The following is a 16,147-nucleotide window of genomic DNA, read 5'->3' as shown; positions in this document are numbered from 1 at the left end:
GAGGCTCCTGGCCCCAGGCTCCGCACCCAACAGCAGCAGCAACGAGAACAGGACGCCGCCGGCTTCCTGGGAGGAGACGCCCGTTGGCCCCAGGCCACGTGGGTATCATCCCCCAGCGTCCTGCGCGGGGTGCTGAGCCCGGAGGCGGCCGGTGCCGCAGGCTGGCGACGTCCGCGCTGGCCAAGGTGGGGCGGAGCTGTAGGGGCTGAGCGTGTGAGTATCGACCGCAGAGAGCTCTGCCCGTCAGGGAGTCCAGCTCAAGGCCATCAATTACCTGGCACAGCGCTCCCTGCCTCGCAGGCTTAATGGCCCTGGCAGCTCAGGGCCAGCGCTGCCCTGGGAAGCGCACACGGGGCTCTCACGACGGGAGGAGGGGCTGGCTTAGCGTCACAGATAGCAATCCAGGGATGAGGTCATTAAACCAGCATGCGCGTCCTGGGCAGCCTGGTGCTGGGGGGTGGTCACTAAGCACACATCTTGGCAGCTCGGCCTGTGGAGCTGAGCCCCCTGGCCCCAGCCCGGGGTCAGCCACTTCTCTCGTCACCGTTTGATGACTGCGGAATGTGTCCCCGCCGGTAGCCAGTCATCTTACCGCGACATACAGAGACCCCCATCCCAAGGGGCGCCCAGGAATGGGAGCTTCATTCTGCAAGTCTCTTTCCAATGGGAGCTTTCGTGATCACCCATAAATCAAGACAGCTGCCTCTTCTCCCGAAAGGCAGGTCCTTCCACAAACCTGCTGTCTGGCAGAAAATGCTCACGAGATATGATCGTAGTGAATAAAGGGCTATTACAACGAGAAGCCCGCCCTTCAGTTTAATTGTGAATCACTGTTTAAGCTAAAGGAAATTGTGTATCTGAGCTCTGAAGTGGAAATAAAGTTGCTATTTCCTAAGACCCATAGCACAAACAAATGAGTTCTGTTTCTTCATTAGAGAAATGTGTCTTCAAGAAGAATATTATGAGTAAATATTAAAAGAATGCATAGCCGTTGGGCCGTGAGTAGCTACAGAATATGTTATATCTTTAAATAATTTCTAACTCACCAATTTAGAGGAAAAAAACGACTCCTGCCCTTCCTGCAGAGTAATCTGTTTCTCATCCTATGGAAACAAGGACGGAGCGGCTCTCGGGATAATCGTGCCACACCAGCGGCAGGGGGCCGGGGGCGTTCATCATGAGCCTGAGTGGCGTGTTTTACATTCTTTCTTTTTCTTTTTTCTTTTTTTTTTTTTTTTTGCTTCCTTTTTGGAAAGTAGCTTGAAAATGAGCAGAATGATGCTGGGCGAACTACACTGTCAGCCGCTCCGCAGCGTCCAGAAGGAATGGAGCACGGAACGTTCTGGACTGACCTCGTCCTGGCTGAGGGCAGGGGGCAGGCGAGGAAGAAACTCTGGACGGACAGAAGGACAGGAAGGGAGGCAGCTTGGCTGGGGTTAAGGGTCATCACACTTTACGGAGGGCGGGAGGGGCCGGTCTCAGGCTAAGTGACGCACCGGGCAGACTGGCGGGCGGCGGGGCGGCGGGCGGCGGCAGGGGCGGCGGGACGGCGGGGCGGCGGGGCGGCGGGCGGCGGCAGGGGCGGCGGGGCGGCGGGCGGCGGCAGGGGCGGCGGGCGGCGGGCGGCAGGCGGCAGGCGGCAGGGGGCAGGCGGCAGGCGGCGGGGGCTGTGCGCGAGGAGCAGCCGGCTCGGCCGAGCTGCTGGGGCCCGGCACGCCGTGGCGGGCTGTAGCCAGACACCCACGCTGGGGAGAGTGGGGAAGGCGGGAACAACCCACGTCCTCCCAGGACTTGGGCCGGTACTGGGGCGAGCTGGCCCGGCATCGGTGACACCATGTGTGTGTGTGTGGGAGGAGCTTGCAAACATGAAAGCTCCAGAAAAATGCTCAGAAATGCTCGTTCACTGCTCCCGGGGACCGCAGGACTTTGCATGCACCGCCTTCCGATGACTCTCCCCGGAGAGAAGGGCGCCCCGAAGCCCCCTGCGGCGCACGCGGCCGCCGCGCGTGGACTTTTCACCGGTGCGCAGACGGCGCACCCTCACGGTGCACACACACGCACAGGGCTCTACGCGCACCTTCCTCATGATTTTCCTAACAGCATTCCCTTTTCTCTGCTGGCTTGGCTGTGAGAACGGAACAAAATGCGTCGGCTGCTGACGTGACTTGAGAGGCGTCCGGCCAGCAGCCGGCTATCGGGAGCTACGTTTTGGGGAGCCGGAGTTTATGCGCTGATTTTCAGCCACACGGAGTCAGTGCCCCGAACCCCTGCGTTGTTCAGAGTCCACTGTAATTGCTGCTAGGTCAAGGCCACCGAGATCGTGAGGGCGGTCACCGCTGCAGAGTCTCACAGCCCAAGCCCCTCTCCCAAACTGTCCCACTTCCTTTAAAGACTGGGCAGGAAAGATGTGTGACTTACGAACACTGAAAAGACAGACTGTCTATAATGATGCAACAATGAAGTCCCCTGTGCTTGAGAGATTGGGAAGCTCGTTCGCAACCTTTATCTTCCCTGGACGTGCTGAGCTGAGGGTCCCCGTATGGAGATTGGCTATTTGGCCTCGGGGGAAAGAGAACTGGAGAGAAACACTTTGCGGCCTCAGAGAAGGACATCTCAAGGGCGGAGACCTGGGGGCACCTCGGATCTGTGCCGGAATCGGGGCGCAGGCAGAACCCCGCCCTGAACCCCGGGCCGGCCACGCCAGGGCTGAACGGCTCATGACGTCAGAGGCTCGCCCGGAGCGGGGCGTCTGCCCGGGGTGCGCGTAGGCGTGTGTAACACGCACTGACTCCTTCTGGCCGTCTGTGCCGAGGAAGGGTCGCCAGCGATGCGGGTGTTGTTACTACTTTTGCTGACGCTGTCACGCCCGTTTCACCGAGCGGGAGACGGAGGCACCCAGGAGCCGGGAACTCGCCAAGCCACCAAACCCAAAGAGTCCGTCTCCGGTGCCTCTCATGCAGCCTCCACCAGGAGACGAGTCGCCTCGAACCTGCATGTCCCCCCACCCAGGGGACCACGGTGCCGGCCTCGCCACGTCTGGAAACGCCCTTCGCGTGGCTGGGCTCAGGCGGGGCGCGCCTCAGAACATCCCTACCCGGCTTTGGTTACTTCTGTCTTTTGAGAAAGAGCTTTTCAAGCTCCCCATTCCCCATGCAGAGAAGAAAAGCACCCCCTGGCACCCCCTCTTTGTCCTCCCCTTCCCCCTTCCCCCTGAGCGTCCGCAGGGCCTTTCCCCACGGCTGCCAGCCCCCCTGGGGGCTTTCTTCACTGTGTCGGCAGGCTCTGTGTCCGAACTTACCAATTGTTTCTACTTTATTAGAGTGGAAGCCTCTTCGGGTGGCAGTCCCCAGCCTTTGCGGCACCAGGGACCGGTGCTCGCGTGAGAATCTAACGCCCAACAGTCCCAGGTGGAGCTGAGGCGGCGGTGCCCGCGCCGGGAGCGGCTGCAAACGCAGATGCAGCTTCGCGCGCCCGCCCGCCGCTCGCCTCCTGCCGTGCGGCCTGGGTCCTGACCGGCCATGGACTGGCACCGAACGGCGACCCGGGGGTAGGAGACCCCTTTCTCAAGGCTTTCTTAGGCTCTCTTGGGATGTCCACCCCGGCTCTCAAATACCACCTGCAGTGCTAGGCTCTCAATGAGCACGTGCTCATACTCATTGACCAGATGACTGAGGACCCGCCCCCGAGGGTTTACGCCTCCAGAATCAGGACGCCGATCCTGCTCCCACGCGGAGGGCGCGGACGGCGGGAGGCGGCTGGCCCCGCTCGACCCGATTCCGGTCTGTTCAAGTCAGATCGACACCTGCTGCTCCTTTACTCGCCCAGAACGTTTCCGAGAACTTTCGCCAGCAGCCCCTCTTCTCCAGATCGCTGTTTCTGACTCCGTCTGCTTTCTCATCTCTTCCAACCAAAAGATACTGATAAGAAGTCGCTGTTTTGAGAATCTAAGCATGTCCTTGCAAACACCAGAGGAAGCACCGTGGAAGGATGATCGTCAAGGGGAGGGTTCGGGTTGGCAGCTGCAGCTCGCCCTGGAGCGGCAGCCCGTGGCACAGATGCGAGTGACGAGCAACACTGTTGCATTTCTGTGGGTTTCAAAGCCAGGACCACCTGGGCTCCAGAGAGGAAGTGAGGGGTCTCCTTCGAGGTGCCCAGGCGTCTCCCCCACAGACACTGCTAGCTGGACAGTCCTGGTGCCCCCTGAGCTCCCCGCTGCCCCCAGGTCCTGGCGGGTCAAGGATCTTGCCCCAGGCCGGCAACAGCTAGTTTTCAAAAACAGCAGAAGCTGGGTGAAAACCGGGGAAAAGAAACCTAAGAAAGACGCAAATTTCCTCCTTGCAAAACTTTCATCTAAGTCCTGCGTCTTTCTCTTCTTGGTCATGTTTCTTTTCAGACAAAACCACCTGAGTTCTGTATCGGTATACCGCCGTCGAAAGATAACAGGATTTTCATACAAAAAACACTTCCTGTTATTTAGAGATATATGTGCTGGTTCCCAACTACTGGAGGGAAAAAAAAAAGTGCTCATTTTGTTGCTGTTTAACAAAATTTTTTTTTAATTGAGGAAAATACAACCATAATACCTACACACATCATCTCCTTGAATTTCACCTGATTCAATCCACAGCACTGTAACGTAGGTACAGTCTGCAGGTGGCCGCCTGGAGCTCCGAGGGGTTAAGCGATGTGCCGGGACTCGCAGAGCTGGTAAGGAACAGAACTGTTAGCCATAACCTATCGTATCGCCTCAGCCATTGGTTCACTCTCTGGAGCTCGCTCTCCTTTAGAATCCCTTCTGCTCTCTGCCGGGACAAACAAGTCCCAGTAGCTTATTTAAGTGAGCTCTGGATACGTGGCTTTCGATCGATTCTGTGTGGTCTTTACTCTTTCTTCTCGAAGAAAAATGGGTAATTTAGCAATTATCGTGTGAATAAACCAAGCACTTATTAAACTCTTTAACGTCATGAAAACAGCAATACACATATATTATATATAATATATACATAGTCCTGAAGAAACAAAATGCCTTTAGACCTATAATTTCTATTAAGTATCTCATAGAGTTCAATCTCTCCTGGTACGTTGTCTTCCCCCGTGTGCTATTGTTGTGGCCTTTGTTGTTGATTTAAGTGTCCTCTCTGGTCCCACTGTGCCTACCCACAGATCTCAGGCTGCCACGCCAGCTCCTTCTGCTCCACCTGTTTGGGGGCGGGGGTGCTTCTCGGCTTCCTCGGGTCTTAGCAGGACGCTGGTACTCAGCGGAGTCAATCATCAGTATCAGCTACTACGCATGAAGCTCCCCCCCTCCCGCTCTGCTGGACACGAGGCACAGCTTCCACGTCACCTACGCAGGGCACCCACAGGTGCGTGAGGCAGCCGAGTCGTCGCCGCCAACGTATAGACGTGGAACCGGGCTCAGAGAGGTCATGGCACTGGCTCGAGGTCACACAGCCCCAGCTTTTGGGCTCTTGGTCTCAGGAGGGTTTGCCCTGGGCCGATGACCACGTCTGAGTCCTGATTCCCACTCCTGGGGCCTACGACACATTTACAGGGACACCGAGGGTGAAGGGTGCTGTGGGCGCCCCAGCAGCAGCAGCAGAGTCCCCCTGAGACCTCGCCGTAGCGCTGGTGGCCCCCAGGGGCCTTGCGGCATGGGGTTACCGCGCCATTTCACGCTTCAGGTGAAAGGGCACTAACTTTCCCTGTGTAGATGAGGAAGGTGAGGCCCAGGGGCCTTCAGTAACTCGCCCAGGGCGCTCAGGCAAGGGGAGGCTGGGAGCAGGAGCTCTGACCCCACACGAGCCCTGCCTCCGGGCCCTGGGTGGGGAGCTCGAGGCTCTGGCTTGGCCCAGCAGGGATTTTCAGGACAGCTGAGCAGTAGGTGTCGCACAGGTGGCCAGGAAACCACCTGGCCAGAGGCCGTCGTGGTTCATGGAGGGCGTGAGACACTTCTAGGTGGCACCAAGCAAAGCCGGTCTGTCAGAGGGGCGACCTGGGCCCTGCTGCCCGCAGCCCGTGTGGCCTGAACGGCCCTTCCTGGCGGCCGCACTGCCTGCCACACTCCCCCGCCCGAGGGCATTGTCTGCACGGTCCCTTTGCCAGGTCTTCTGCCACCTGCCCGCACAGAGCCCATTTCGCCCCTCCTCAGCCTCCCCTGGAAGTCACTCTGCCTTCCCGGAGCTTCCCAGAGGACGAAGCGTCCCCTCCTCACACGGTGCCCGGCTTTCACCCCAGGCCTTGCGACTCGCCCCCCCAAGTCCGGAAGGACATCCGCGTGGGTCCCACCCTCGGGCGGAGGGGCCTCAGGACAAACTGGTGGCATTCAGGATTCTCCATCTTCTGCTCAGATTGCACGGCGTCGCCGGCTGCTGCTCGGGCGGGGCCTGGCGAGGCAGCCCGGGCTCCTGGCGCAGCGGGGCGAGGTGCGCTGTCGCCGCCGCGCCCCTGCTCCTGCGGGTCGCCGCGCCTGGCGCGCTCCGGGCTGCGGGAGGGGGAGTCTCGGTGCACACAGCCGCGCGGCGGGGCTGCGGGATCGCCTTCGCGGTCACCTCCTCCGCTACCGCCCGTTCACACTTGCGTGCGCACACGGGCCAAGATGGAAGGCACGATCCTAACTTCTGCGGCGAGCAGGTGGGAGGGAAGAGAACCGAGAGGTATTCCATTGGCTGTCTGGGAAAGTGAACCGCACCTTCTCCTCGCTTGCGGAGGATCCACGTTGCCCACCCCCTCGGGTGGGCACTCGTAGCGTGGGGTCGCAGCCAGAAATAGGGAGCCCAGTGGCCCTGGCTCCAGAGGCGCGGAGCTGGGCGGGCAGGGGACGCCCCCAGGCACTGGGGAAAGTGCTTCGCAGGGTCCCGGGTCGCGCGAGTCCCCCCAGGGCGGCGAGCATGCGGGGTCCCGGACGAGCGGCCCCCGGCGCGGGGTGGAGCGGCCCAGGGGCGCGCGTGCCCTCCTCCCGCGGCTCCGCACGCGTCGCCGGCGCCGGGTCCCCAAGGGTTAAGTGCGGGTACCGCTGCGCCGCGGGCGATCCTACCGCCGGGTCCCGGGCGCTGAGCACCGGCCACCGCGTGTCGCGCGGAGCCGCGGGCGACGCGGCGGGAACGAGGGAGCGCGGCGGCGGAGGGGGCGGGCGCGGCGGCGGCGCGCGGAGCCGGCCGGGCGCGGGCCAGAGGGCTGCAGCCAGCGGCGACGCCAGCAGGTACGGCGGGCACCCCCGCCCCCCGCCCGGCGGCCCGAGGCCAAGTTGCGCGCGCGGCCCCGGAGTTGCGATCGGGACCGGGCAGCGCGAGCGGGCGACCCGGCGACGGGGCGGGAACCGTGCGCCCGGCTCAGCGCCCCGTGTGTGTCCCACTCCAAGTCCCGCTCTGCGCCCCGAAGCGCCGAGCCCGCAGGGCCGGGGCGCGCACGCGGGGCGGGGCGGGGCGGCTGCGGGCGGCTCGGGCCGGGCCTCGCTGTGTGCGCGGCCCCAAAGTTAGCGGGGCGCGGGGTGGCCCGTGGCCGCAGGTGGCCGAGCGCCGGCGCGCGGGGCAGCGGCGCGCCAGGCCCGGGTGCGCGGCCCGTGGGCGGCGCTGTGCGCACGGGGCGGCCTCAGGCCCGCGGCGCGAAAGCCGGGTGGCGGCCGGCGGGGGCTGGGGCGCGTGGCGCAGAAATGGGGAACAGCGCGCTGAGCAACTCCAGGAAGTCGTTGTGAAAGCGGCTGCGAAGGGCGCGGGCCGAGGCGGCCGGGCGCTCCAACAAGTGCCTGCGCGGCCCGCGCCGGGCGGCCACGGTGGCGACAGAGCCTGGGGCCCCGCGGCGCGCAGCCCAGTGGGCTGGACGCTCGGCCGCGGCGAGGCGGCCGCCCGGGCGAGCCCCGGAGGGCGCACGGAGCCCCCGGCCCGGGCCCGAGGCTGCGCTCCCGGCCCGAGGAGCGGTCTTGACCCCCAAAGTGCGGCGCGCAAATCCACGTGAGTGTTTTCAATCGAATTTCAAAGGGCAAACTTGGGGAAGCCGGTGGAGTGGAAAAAATAAAAAAGAAAGAAAGAAAAAGAAAAAGAAACGAGGAAGGAAAGAGAGACATGGCAGCAGCCGCTGGTTTCGGTCTGATCCGCCTTTCCTTCCGGCGCCGGGGAGCTGGCTTCGCCGCGGCGCGCAGCGGGTGCAGGTGCGGAGGGCCGCCCGGGAGCCGCCCTGGCCCGCGAGCGCCGGCTCGCTCTGGCCGCATCTGTACCTGCTCACACGGCGGGGTCGGGAGGCCAGCCTTCAGGGAGAAAGTCGTTCGCGCGGAGCTTTCTCAGAGTTGAGCCGAGAGCTGGTGCTTGCACTGGGAGGCAACCAGACCGCGTTGGAACTTGCGTTCTGCAAAGCGGACTCATCCCGGGATGAAAAGTTAGTGCCCTTGCTGGCTGCGGAGTGGCGCCCAGGTGGGAGCCCCTCGGTGATAAGGCATCAGGTTACTTGCGACTAGATTTGAAATGCTTTAAAGACCTGTCAGGGGGCCTTGGTGTTTCTGAAGGAGTCTCTCTGGAAGGTGTGATTGTTTTTGTTTTCTAATTTGGAAGCGCAGAGTACGGCATGTAGAGTGAAAAATGTCAGGCCCCCACAGGGTCTGCTCAGGCGCAGTTTTCGGGTGCACCAGAGCAAATTCAGGCGTTCCGGCACCTGCCTGCATGCCGGTGACTCCCCACCCTGCCCTCCACGGTGTATTTCAGCTTTGAGGTACCTCGTTTTAAACTTGGAGAGACAGACTGATGTTGAAGAAAAATCTCCTTGCTAGTAAATTTCTGTTCACAGTAAACAACACATGAAAATTGAAAATATTTTATATGCATGTTATTTAAACATTGATCGAAATTTAAGTGATCTTAAGGATTAGTTCACTTTGGTTATCAGTTGAGAGGAGAGAGAACCCTGCAGGAAAGGGTTAGAGCCTCTTGAATTTGTTTCTTTGTTTCAAGATGTTCGACTGATGAGGTTAATTGGTCTAATCTTTTACATGGGATTTTGAAAGTAGCAATTTAAGTATCATTTATATTAAGTGTGTCAGAATTGTTTCAGTGACAAATCAGATTATTTGGTATGTGATTTAAAATTTAAACAGTGACAAATATTTGGGACAGGAAGATTGCCTGCTTACATCATAGAACATGCAGGACATGTTAAAATTAACTATACGCAGATAGAAATCATGATGTCACATTTTAAAGTTGTCTGCAATTCTGGTTTGATATAATGTATCTGATTTCAAAATTTCCCCCAAATGTACATGTTTATCTCTTTTTTACATGCAAAAAAAAAAAAAAAAAAAAACCCTTTTCCAGTCTAAAGTCCACCAGAGCTGACGCCCAAAGCGTTTTATTGAGTTAAATGGTTGTTTTTCTTCCCCTTTTGTTTCATGGTGGTGGCGACAGGCAGGAGTTTTACAAGCTCCACCACGCTGGTTTGTGTAATCCATCGGCGTTTTAATTAAGGCGCTGCATCTCGCAGCACTGCGCACCCTCCGGAGTTCAGGAGCATCGTGGCAGCCGCAACCCCTCGCCCCGGTTTCAGGGGGCGAGCCCACGAGGTCCGTGAATAAAAGTGTGCCTGTGTCACACTGAGCAGTTCATCTCCGGAGGGAAAGCAAAACGGTGGCTGTGCCCGAAGCCGTTTCCCTGTCGAGAAGCCAAGAGCACAGCAGACTTGCTGGGCAGCAGACCCGGAGGCCGCCCGGGCCTGGGGCAGCGTCTGCCTCAGTGGATTCGAGACTCGGGGATGGTGCTTTTCTGCTTCGGGGATTTTCCCCCTTTGGCGTGGATTTGTGCATTTCACATCTGGTTGATGTAGTAGCATATTGCCAATATAAATGGCAAACTTCTGAGATCTGAGAGAACACTGTGTGTGTGTGTGTGTGTGTGTGTGTGTGTGTACACACTGCCTACTACACGCCATGCTGTGAAACCCCTGCCCACGCGTACATGTGGAGTATGCGTAATTCAAGATTATGTGTGTGTTAATGGATACAGGAAACAGTTTGTATGAGTGTGTGCACACACACATGCACACATGGTGTGCACACGGCGTGGAGGGAGAGGCTTGGGGGCTGGGTGGGAAAGAGTTTTAACATCTAACAGACCTAACCTAAGGAATAAAACCCCTTCTGTTTGTTTTTCTGTTTGTTTTTTACATTTTACTGAAACAGGGTGGATTATCTTATAATGTGAGTTCAGACATAAATGCTTGAGTACCTTCTATGTCTGCCTAATACTGCACGTACATGTAGTTAACACAGTATTTGTCCAGGATGGCACCATTTAGTGGCTTTTTGGTTTTTTTTTTCTCTTTTAGCCTTTGTAATTATGAAATAATCTCACTATGAAATAGTGTTGACTTTTGGTTCCTTATTCCAAGGGAGATTTGTGTTAGTGGGCTCAGCTCACAGGGAGCAGACCCTCCGTAACCCTTGCTGTTTCTAAGACTGAAAGAAGGCTCCTTGGGGCACTGTGACTCCTGCTTCTGGCCTGGGATTCTGCACCTCCTGCCACGGCCGTCAATGCCCCCCTCCCGCGTCCCCACGTCCGTGTGTGCTGAGCCCTCGGGCGTGTGTGCGAGGTCGCTGTCTCACAGGAGAGAACACAAGATGTGGAAGCCGCAAGCGAGCCCCCCTTGGAGGCTTGCAGGGGGCGCCGCTGAAACGGGCTCCGCCTGGAGATGGGGCGCTGCATTTTGCTCAGAACAGGCACATGTGCTCGTGGGCTCCAGGCCTGAGGAAGGCCGAGCTGCAGGCGCCCAGCCTCATCCACACGTTTGAAATTCAGAGGCGGAGGGGGCGGGGGCGGCTGTTCCCAGGGCCTCTGCTAAGCTCGGAGCAGGCGGCTTCCTCCGTGGGGTCCGCCAGCCGCTCACACGCGCTTCTCCGTGTGGGCCCGGGGCGGGGGGGGGGCATGTCGCTCTTCACAGCCTAGCGAGTGACTTCACACCGGGGTCGTCGTCTGCGACGTACGTGCATGTCCTTCAACTGTCCATGTTGCTTGAATAGCTTGTGTGTGACGTGTGCTCTTTTGTCTTTTTTTAATGTTTGGTGATATTCAGACAGATAATTTTGAGGCGTCGTGAAAGACTAGGAGTGACGCGGAAGAGCAAACAAAAGCAGCTCTGCGGGCGGCGTCTCAGCGCAGAGGCGGCAGGGCCCACCCCGCGGCGCGCAGCCCTTGGCCCCCTCGGAGACGGCCCGGAGGCGGAGGGCTGAGGCCTGCCCGCCCGGGTGCCTTTTCTTCCCTTCTCAAGCCTTTCCGTGATGGGCGGGTGGGTGTCACAGGCGCCTTCAGGGACCCTTCGGGTGGAAACTGACAAAAATGGCCACCTGCGTCCCCACCGCGGGCCTGGCCCCGTTTCCCTCACCCACGTCGCCCTTTGCCTTTGGGGAACTCACAATTCCTGTTGACTGGGAGGCTTCTCTGCTCCACCGCAGGCCAGCAAGCGAGACATCCGCGTAATCTCTGAGCCCAGTTGGGCCAGGACAGGAAGCGGGCCCCCTCCCTGCCGCATTTTCCTGAGAGACAGACTCTTCCCTCCTTTTTTGCATATTTGGCAAATGGTTCCACCTTTCTCTCCGCCCCAGTGGAGTGTGAAGGTGGCAGTGGAGGAGACAGCCGCCACCCGGGCAGAAGGGGCCTCCCAGGTGGCTGGGTGCAGGGGACGCGCGTGGCCCAGGTCGGAAGGCCCCTGTCCTCAGAGCCGGGATCGGTGTGGGAGAGGCGTCCCCCTCGGCCTCCGGCGGGCTCACTGGTGAGTGCCCGGGTCCAGGGCTGCGTGGAGGGGGCCGGAGCTGTCGCCCCCGGGCCGGGCCGTCGGGGGGTGGGGAGCATCCTCTGGCCCCACTTGCGTGCTGGGCTTTGCGGGGTCCCACGCCCCCCCTCTGGGAGCACCTGGCTCGGGGCCGCAGCCCAGCGAGTGGCTCCCAGCGGGTCCCGGTCCCCGGGGCGGCCTCTTCCGAGCGTCCCACGCAGGGGTGCCATGATTGCTTTTCCTTTGGCAATCAATTCTCCGCTGGAGGAAATCCGGCCCCCTTCCTGCCATTTTCGCGCCCAAAGCTGGCTGTGATGGACAGCGAGGGCCGGACCTGCGGGGGCTACGCGGCAGGCGGAGGGGAAGGGGGAGCCGGCCTCGGGCCTTCGACCCTCCCTCCCTTCCTACCCCCTTCTTCTCCTCGCGTGTGGGGTTTCACAGAGCCATCCTCACACACGCCGAGATGGGCGCCCATGCTCCCTCTCTGAGCTCACGGCCTAAACTCGACACTGACGCGTCTTCTGCTAGTTTGAAACCGTTTTAAAATGAACAGTCCGGTGTGGACCGGAGTCCTGGCTTAAACCTAGGAGCCCCACAGCGGGTATAGATTTATCGGTTTTTGGAAAATTTTTGTGGTTAAATCAGATGTTTACTGGCAAACACGGAGCAGATGAAATAGCAGAGAAGATCCTGCCCCAGAACTAACAGGAAAATGGTGTAGAATCTTGAGGAGAAATGAAAATAGGGAGTCGGCCTTTCACCAGCTCGGGTGGGGGGGCACCCCGAAATGCGCCTTTCCTGGGACCCAGAGCCAGCCAGCGACCCCTGGCGCAAGCCCTACTTTTAGCCAGAGAAGACGACCTTTGCCTCCTCCCCCAGCCGGGTTCTGCGTCGGCAGAAAATTAAAGCGATATCCAAAGAGAGAGAGCCGCAGTGAAAACGTCCCTCTTCGTTCGGCTAAAATCACACTGCCGACCTCGGCCGGTTAGGGATAAGGCAATGAACGGCCACGTAGACGTGACTTGGAAACTTCTAGTGCTTTTCCACGCGTGCTTTCCTGCTTCTGTCTCTCCGAATCGACGTTTTCAGTCTAATTCAGAGTAGATGGGGCTTTTGTAGAAGTAAAGTAATTTGTTTAAAGAAAAGTTAAAGCAAAACGTTGAAAATTACTTCAGCGTCTCTGAGGGCGGCAGGAGAAGCTGACTGTCTGGAACGAGGGTGTTTGGGGCCAGGATGTGTGTACCAAACGCAGGCCGGTATCTGCTGCCTGCAAATGAGGAAACCGCGAGCTTCTGTGGGGGTGCGCTGAGGCCACCCCTCAGGGGTGTGCATGGGGACATGGCACACTGCAGGCTGTGAGTTGCCGGACAGCCCCGGGAGTCTAGGTTGGGCCCGATCCCCACTAGGCATCCGGTTCCCGTGGCCCTCGCTCTGTGCCCCCCGGGGCTGGGCTGTCTCCTCAGTCAGGACCCGCCAAGGTTTGGGCTGGTGCCGAGCTCTCTGGCTACCACAGAATAAAATGAAATCTAGAACTTTTCTCGCTGATTTGATTCGGCTAAAGAGCCAATCGGAACACCAATTGGTGTTTTTTCCTGTGGCTATGTGGTTTCTTACCCATAGCAGGGACTAATCGGGAACCTGTGTGGACTGGCAGCTAATTTTTGAAAACTGAAAAGAACCAGAAATGAAATAAGAGTGCCGAGAAGTTTCCATGTTCGCCTGACCTGTTTTGCTGCCGAACGACCGATAGGCTAATGATCGGTCGGTTCTCCCTCCCCCTGCTCACACGCAGAGTCTGGCTTCAGCCGAACCCTCTGCCGTGGGGGTGGGTGGGGCGAGGCGAAGCCCCCTACAGCTGCTAAACGGTTGAACTAGAGTTTAGGGGTCTCCTTTTTGAATCTGTGTTCTGTGCAGGGTGAGTATAGTTTAAATGTGAATACTGATTATTTTTAAGATAAATTTTTACAAAGTTACCTCCTTCTCACTGATTACAGCTCCTAGTTTTGTGGGTGTCGTGAAGGAACTGAGCTCAGAATGCAGGCCCCTTGGGGGGCACCTCCTATCAGCCCAGAAACCATGGGGGCCAGCTCGGGGGTGGCCAGGGAGGCCGGGGGCCTTCTCTCTGGAGCTGGGAGGAAATGGCGCGCACCAGAGGGTGGGCCAAGCAGCCTTTCCTGTCTCAGAGAGTGACAAGGAGCAACTTGTGGCATTTGCTGGAGAATAATACATTGTCCCTCTGCGTTTGCATCTAGATGTGTAAATCTTGTCTCCCCAGCCGCTGGGCAGTGGGGACTTTTGTGGAGATAAAATGAGAAGAAATTTGCAGGGCTTAGGACGACGTCCTCAGTGGGCAAAGTGATTACGGCTTTTCACTTATGGTCAATAAACACTCGCCTGTGGATTTGTAAACAGCTCAAGATTCCTGTGAGAATTTGCATAATTTTACTTCCTTAGGTCTAAATAAAACTGAGCTTTCGCCAAAGAAACTTCTGCAAACACTTCTTTAAATAGAAGCCCAATGGTCTTGTAGAAAGCCTAGGCTAACAGATGAACTTTTTGGAACGTTAAGGGTATACCCGTAGATTTTTCTACTGGGTTCAGGTTGAATGTTGAGTTTTGACGTATGCACACGAAATGCTCTACTGCGGTGTGGAGATAAGTTCTCTGCTAAGAAGGCAGGCGAGATACTGCTGATCCTGCGGTCTTTGTGACAGCAGATCACCTCCTGAGTAAAAGAACTTAGTTAAATATTGTTACTTTGTATTTATCTATTTTTTAAATTAAAAAAAAAAAAAACACCCAAAATAATAAGAACACAGAATTGTTCCCGGGCTTCCTTGGTCTCACCTATAATTTATCATTTATGTAACAGACGACAAGACCTCGTTTTCGGGCATGTCTATGTAAATCACTATTTTGGGGGCAGTTTTTATCATCGTTCAAGATGCCGGTCTCGTTTTTGTCGCACAGCGACCAGCCGCACGCACTGACGGTGTTCTCAAGTCAGTAGGAGGGCAGAAGAAAATGATTCCACACTTAAGTCTTTTACTTAAGCGATGAGGTGTGAAAGGCCATTCGCATCTGAGGGAGCTGCTTCGGCCGGGCCTGCGATGGCGGTCAGAGTCAGGAAAGGTCCTGCGGCGGCGGCGTCTGTCCACGCGGAGAGCGGTCGCCGTGAGCGGCTTGAGAGCCGGGGTGCAGCGGGCCGCACCGGGAAGCCGCTTCCCCCCGGGGAGAGCGGAGAGGGCCGCTCTGCGCCCGGCCCCGCGCCGGCCCTGGGAGATGTGTCTCCAACTCCATTTTGTCTGTTTTTAAGAAAGATATCTCGTGTGATATCTCACGTCCGTTTTTCCTAACCCCGCTTCGAGACAGGAGGCTCCATCACCGCCTTTCAAAACGTTGGTGAGGTTCTTCCCTGCCGGTCTCAGGCGCCGCCTGCTAAGGGCGCCTTCAAACAGCATGGCCGCCCGCGGCCTCCTGAAAGGCCTCCCCTTCCCTCTAACCCTTCCTCTTTTGCATATCAGTTCCTGCCCATAGGAAGAAATGTGAGAACAGAATTGCACATCCGAGCTCATGTGCCCTCGAAACGCTGGTTCACAGCAGAACAAACCAGTGGAGGCATTTTCTGGGGCTTGGTTTGAAAGTGGGGGGGCCGGGGCGACCGCCAGGCTGCACCCCCTGCCGTCCCGTTCGGATCTTGTTTCCCATTGTCGTTGGCCCCTGCAGCTCTCTGGGGACTAATCAGGAACCTGTGTGGAGTGGCAGCTAATTTTCGAAAACTGAAAAGATTCAGGAATGAAATAAGAGTGCCCAGAAGTTTTTATGTTCTCCTGACCTGTTTTGTCAGATCGTTCGGGAAACCTCTAAGGTCCCCTCCGCCAGACACAAAGACCTTGCAGACAGCTGGGCTGGCTCTCCGTGCATTTCTTCTTTTAAGATACAGCGTCGTTCACGGTGACAGGATCTGTTTGCACAAATAAATTCTACTACTCTACTCGGAAAACGAAAGGACTTTCTCTCAGCAGGAGTAATGGGTTTTATTAAAGAGGTTTGTGACCTAAGGCATTTAAAATAGGCTATATATAGGCTTGGCCCAGGTCCCTTCCCCCATGTACCCGCCCCCTTCGAAACAAGTGTCACCGAATGTATAGGGAAGTTGCCCAAATGTGACTGTGATGCAACTTCTCTTGTCATGGAGGGAAAAAAAATCAACTGTACATTATCCAAATACAAGAATTTAACTATATGGTGGAAGTTCGGGGGTGAAGTTTGCTTCGTTGCGGGCTATCACGAAGAATGTGCTAATTTCCCGTTAAGGACGGGTACCAGTATACACATGAAATTCGGGACCAGGACGCTGGGCTGGGAAGTCCTGACGGGCAGGAGGTGTAGCAGGGAAAGG

The 16,147-nt window shown here is 57.7% G+C and overlaps 1 protein-coding gene across 18 annotated transcripts in view; it reads left to right on the top strand.

Moving 5' to 3' along the window:
• The first annotated feature begins 4,585 nt into the window (after positions 1-4,585).
• IKZF1 (IKAROS family zinc finger 1) overlaps positions 4,586-16,147 on the top strand; it is a 72,779-nt gene continuing 61,217 nt past the window's right edge. Inside the window, exon 1 of one of the 18 annotated variants that reach the window (XM_016147917.2) lies at positions 4,586-4,707. Coding sequence is in view for 12 of the 18 variants with exons in the window: in XM_036230525.1 (XP_036086418.1) it covers positions 5,291-5,363 (73 nt within the window). In the remaining 6 variants the exon portion in view is untranslated. Of the gene's footprint in view, positions 4,708-4,763; positions 5,364-6,553; positions 6,654-7,175; positions 7,199-7,842; positions 7,947-8,192; positions 8,403-10,910; positions 11,746-16,147 lie in introns of those variants that run through there. The other 17 variants (XM_036230525.1, XM_036230526.1, XM_036230527.1 and 14 more) reach the window with 17 other exon arrangements.

Source organism: Rousettus aegyptiacus, unplaced genomic scaffold, assembly GCF_014176215.1.
Source record: "Rousettus aegyptiacus isolate mRouAeg1 unplaced genomic scaffold, mRouAeg1.p scaffold_m13_p_13, whole genome shotgun sequence".
Lineage (NCBI taxonomy): Eukaryota > Metazoa > Chordata > Mammalia > Chiroptera > Pteropodidae > Rousettus > Rousettus aegyptiacus.
Note: the sequence above shows the minus strand (reverse complement) of the source record. Positions and strands in the feature narration are given on the sequence as shown.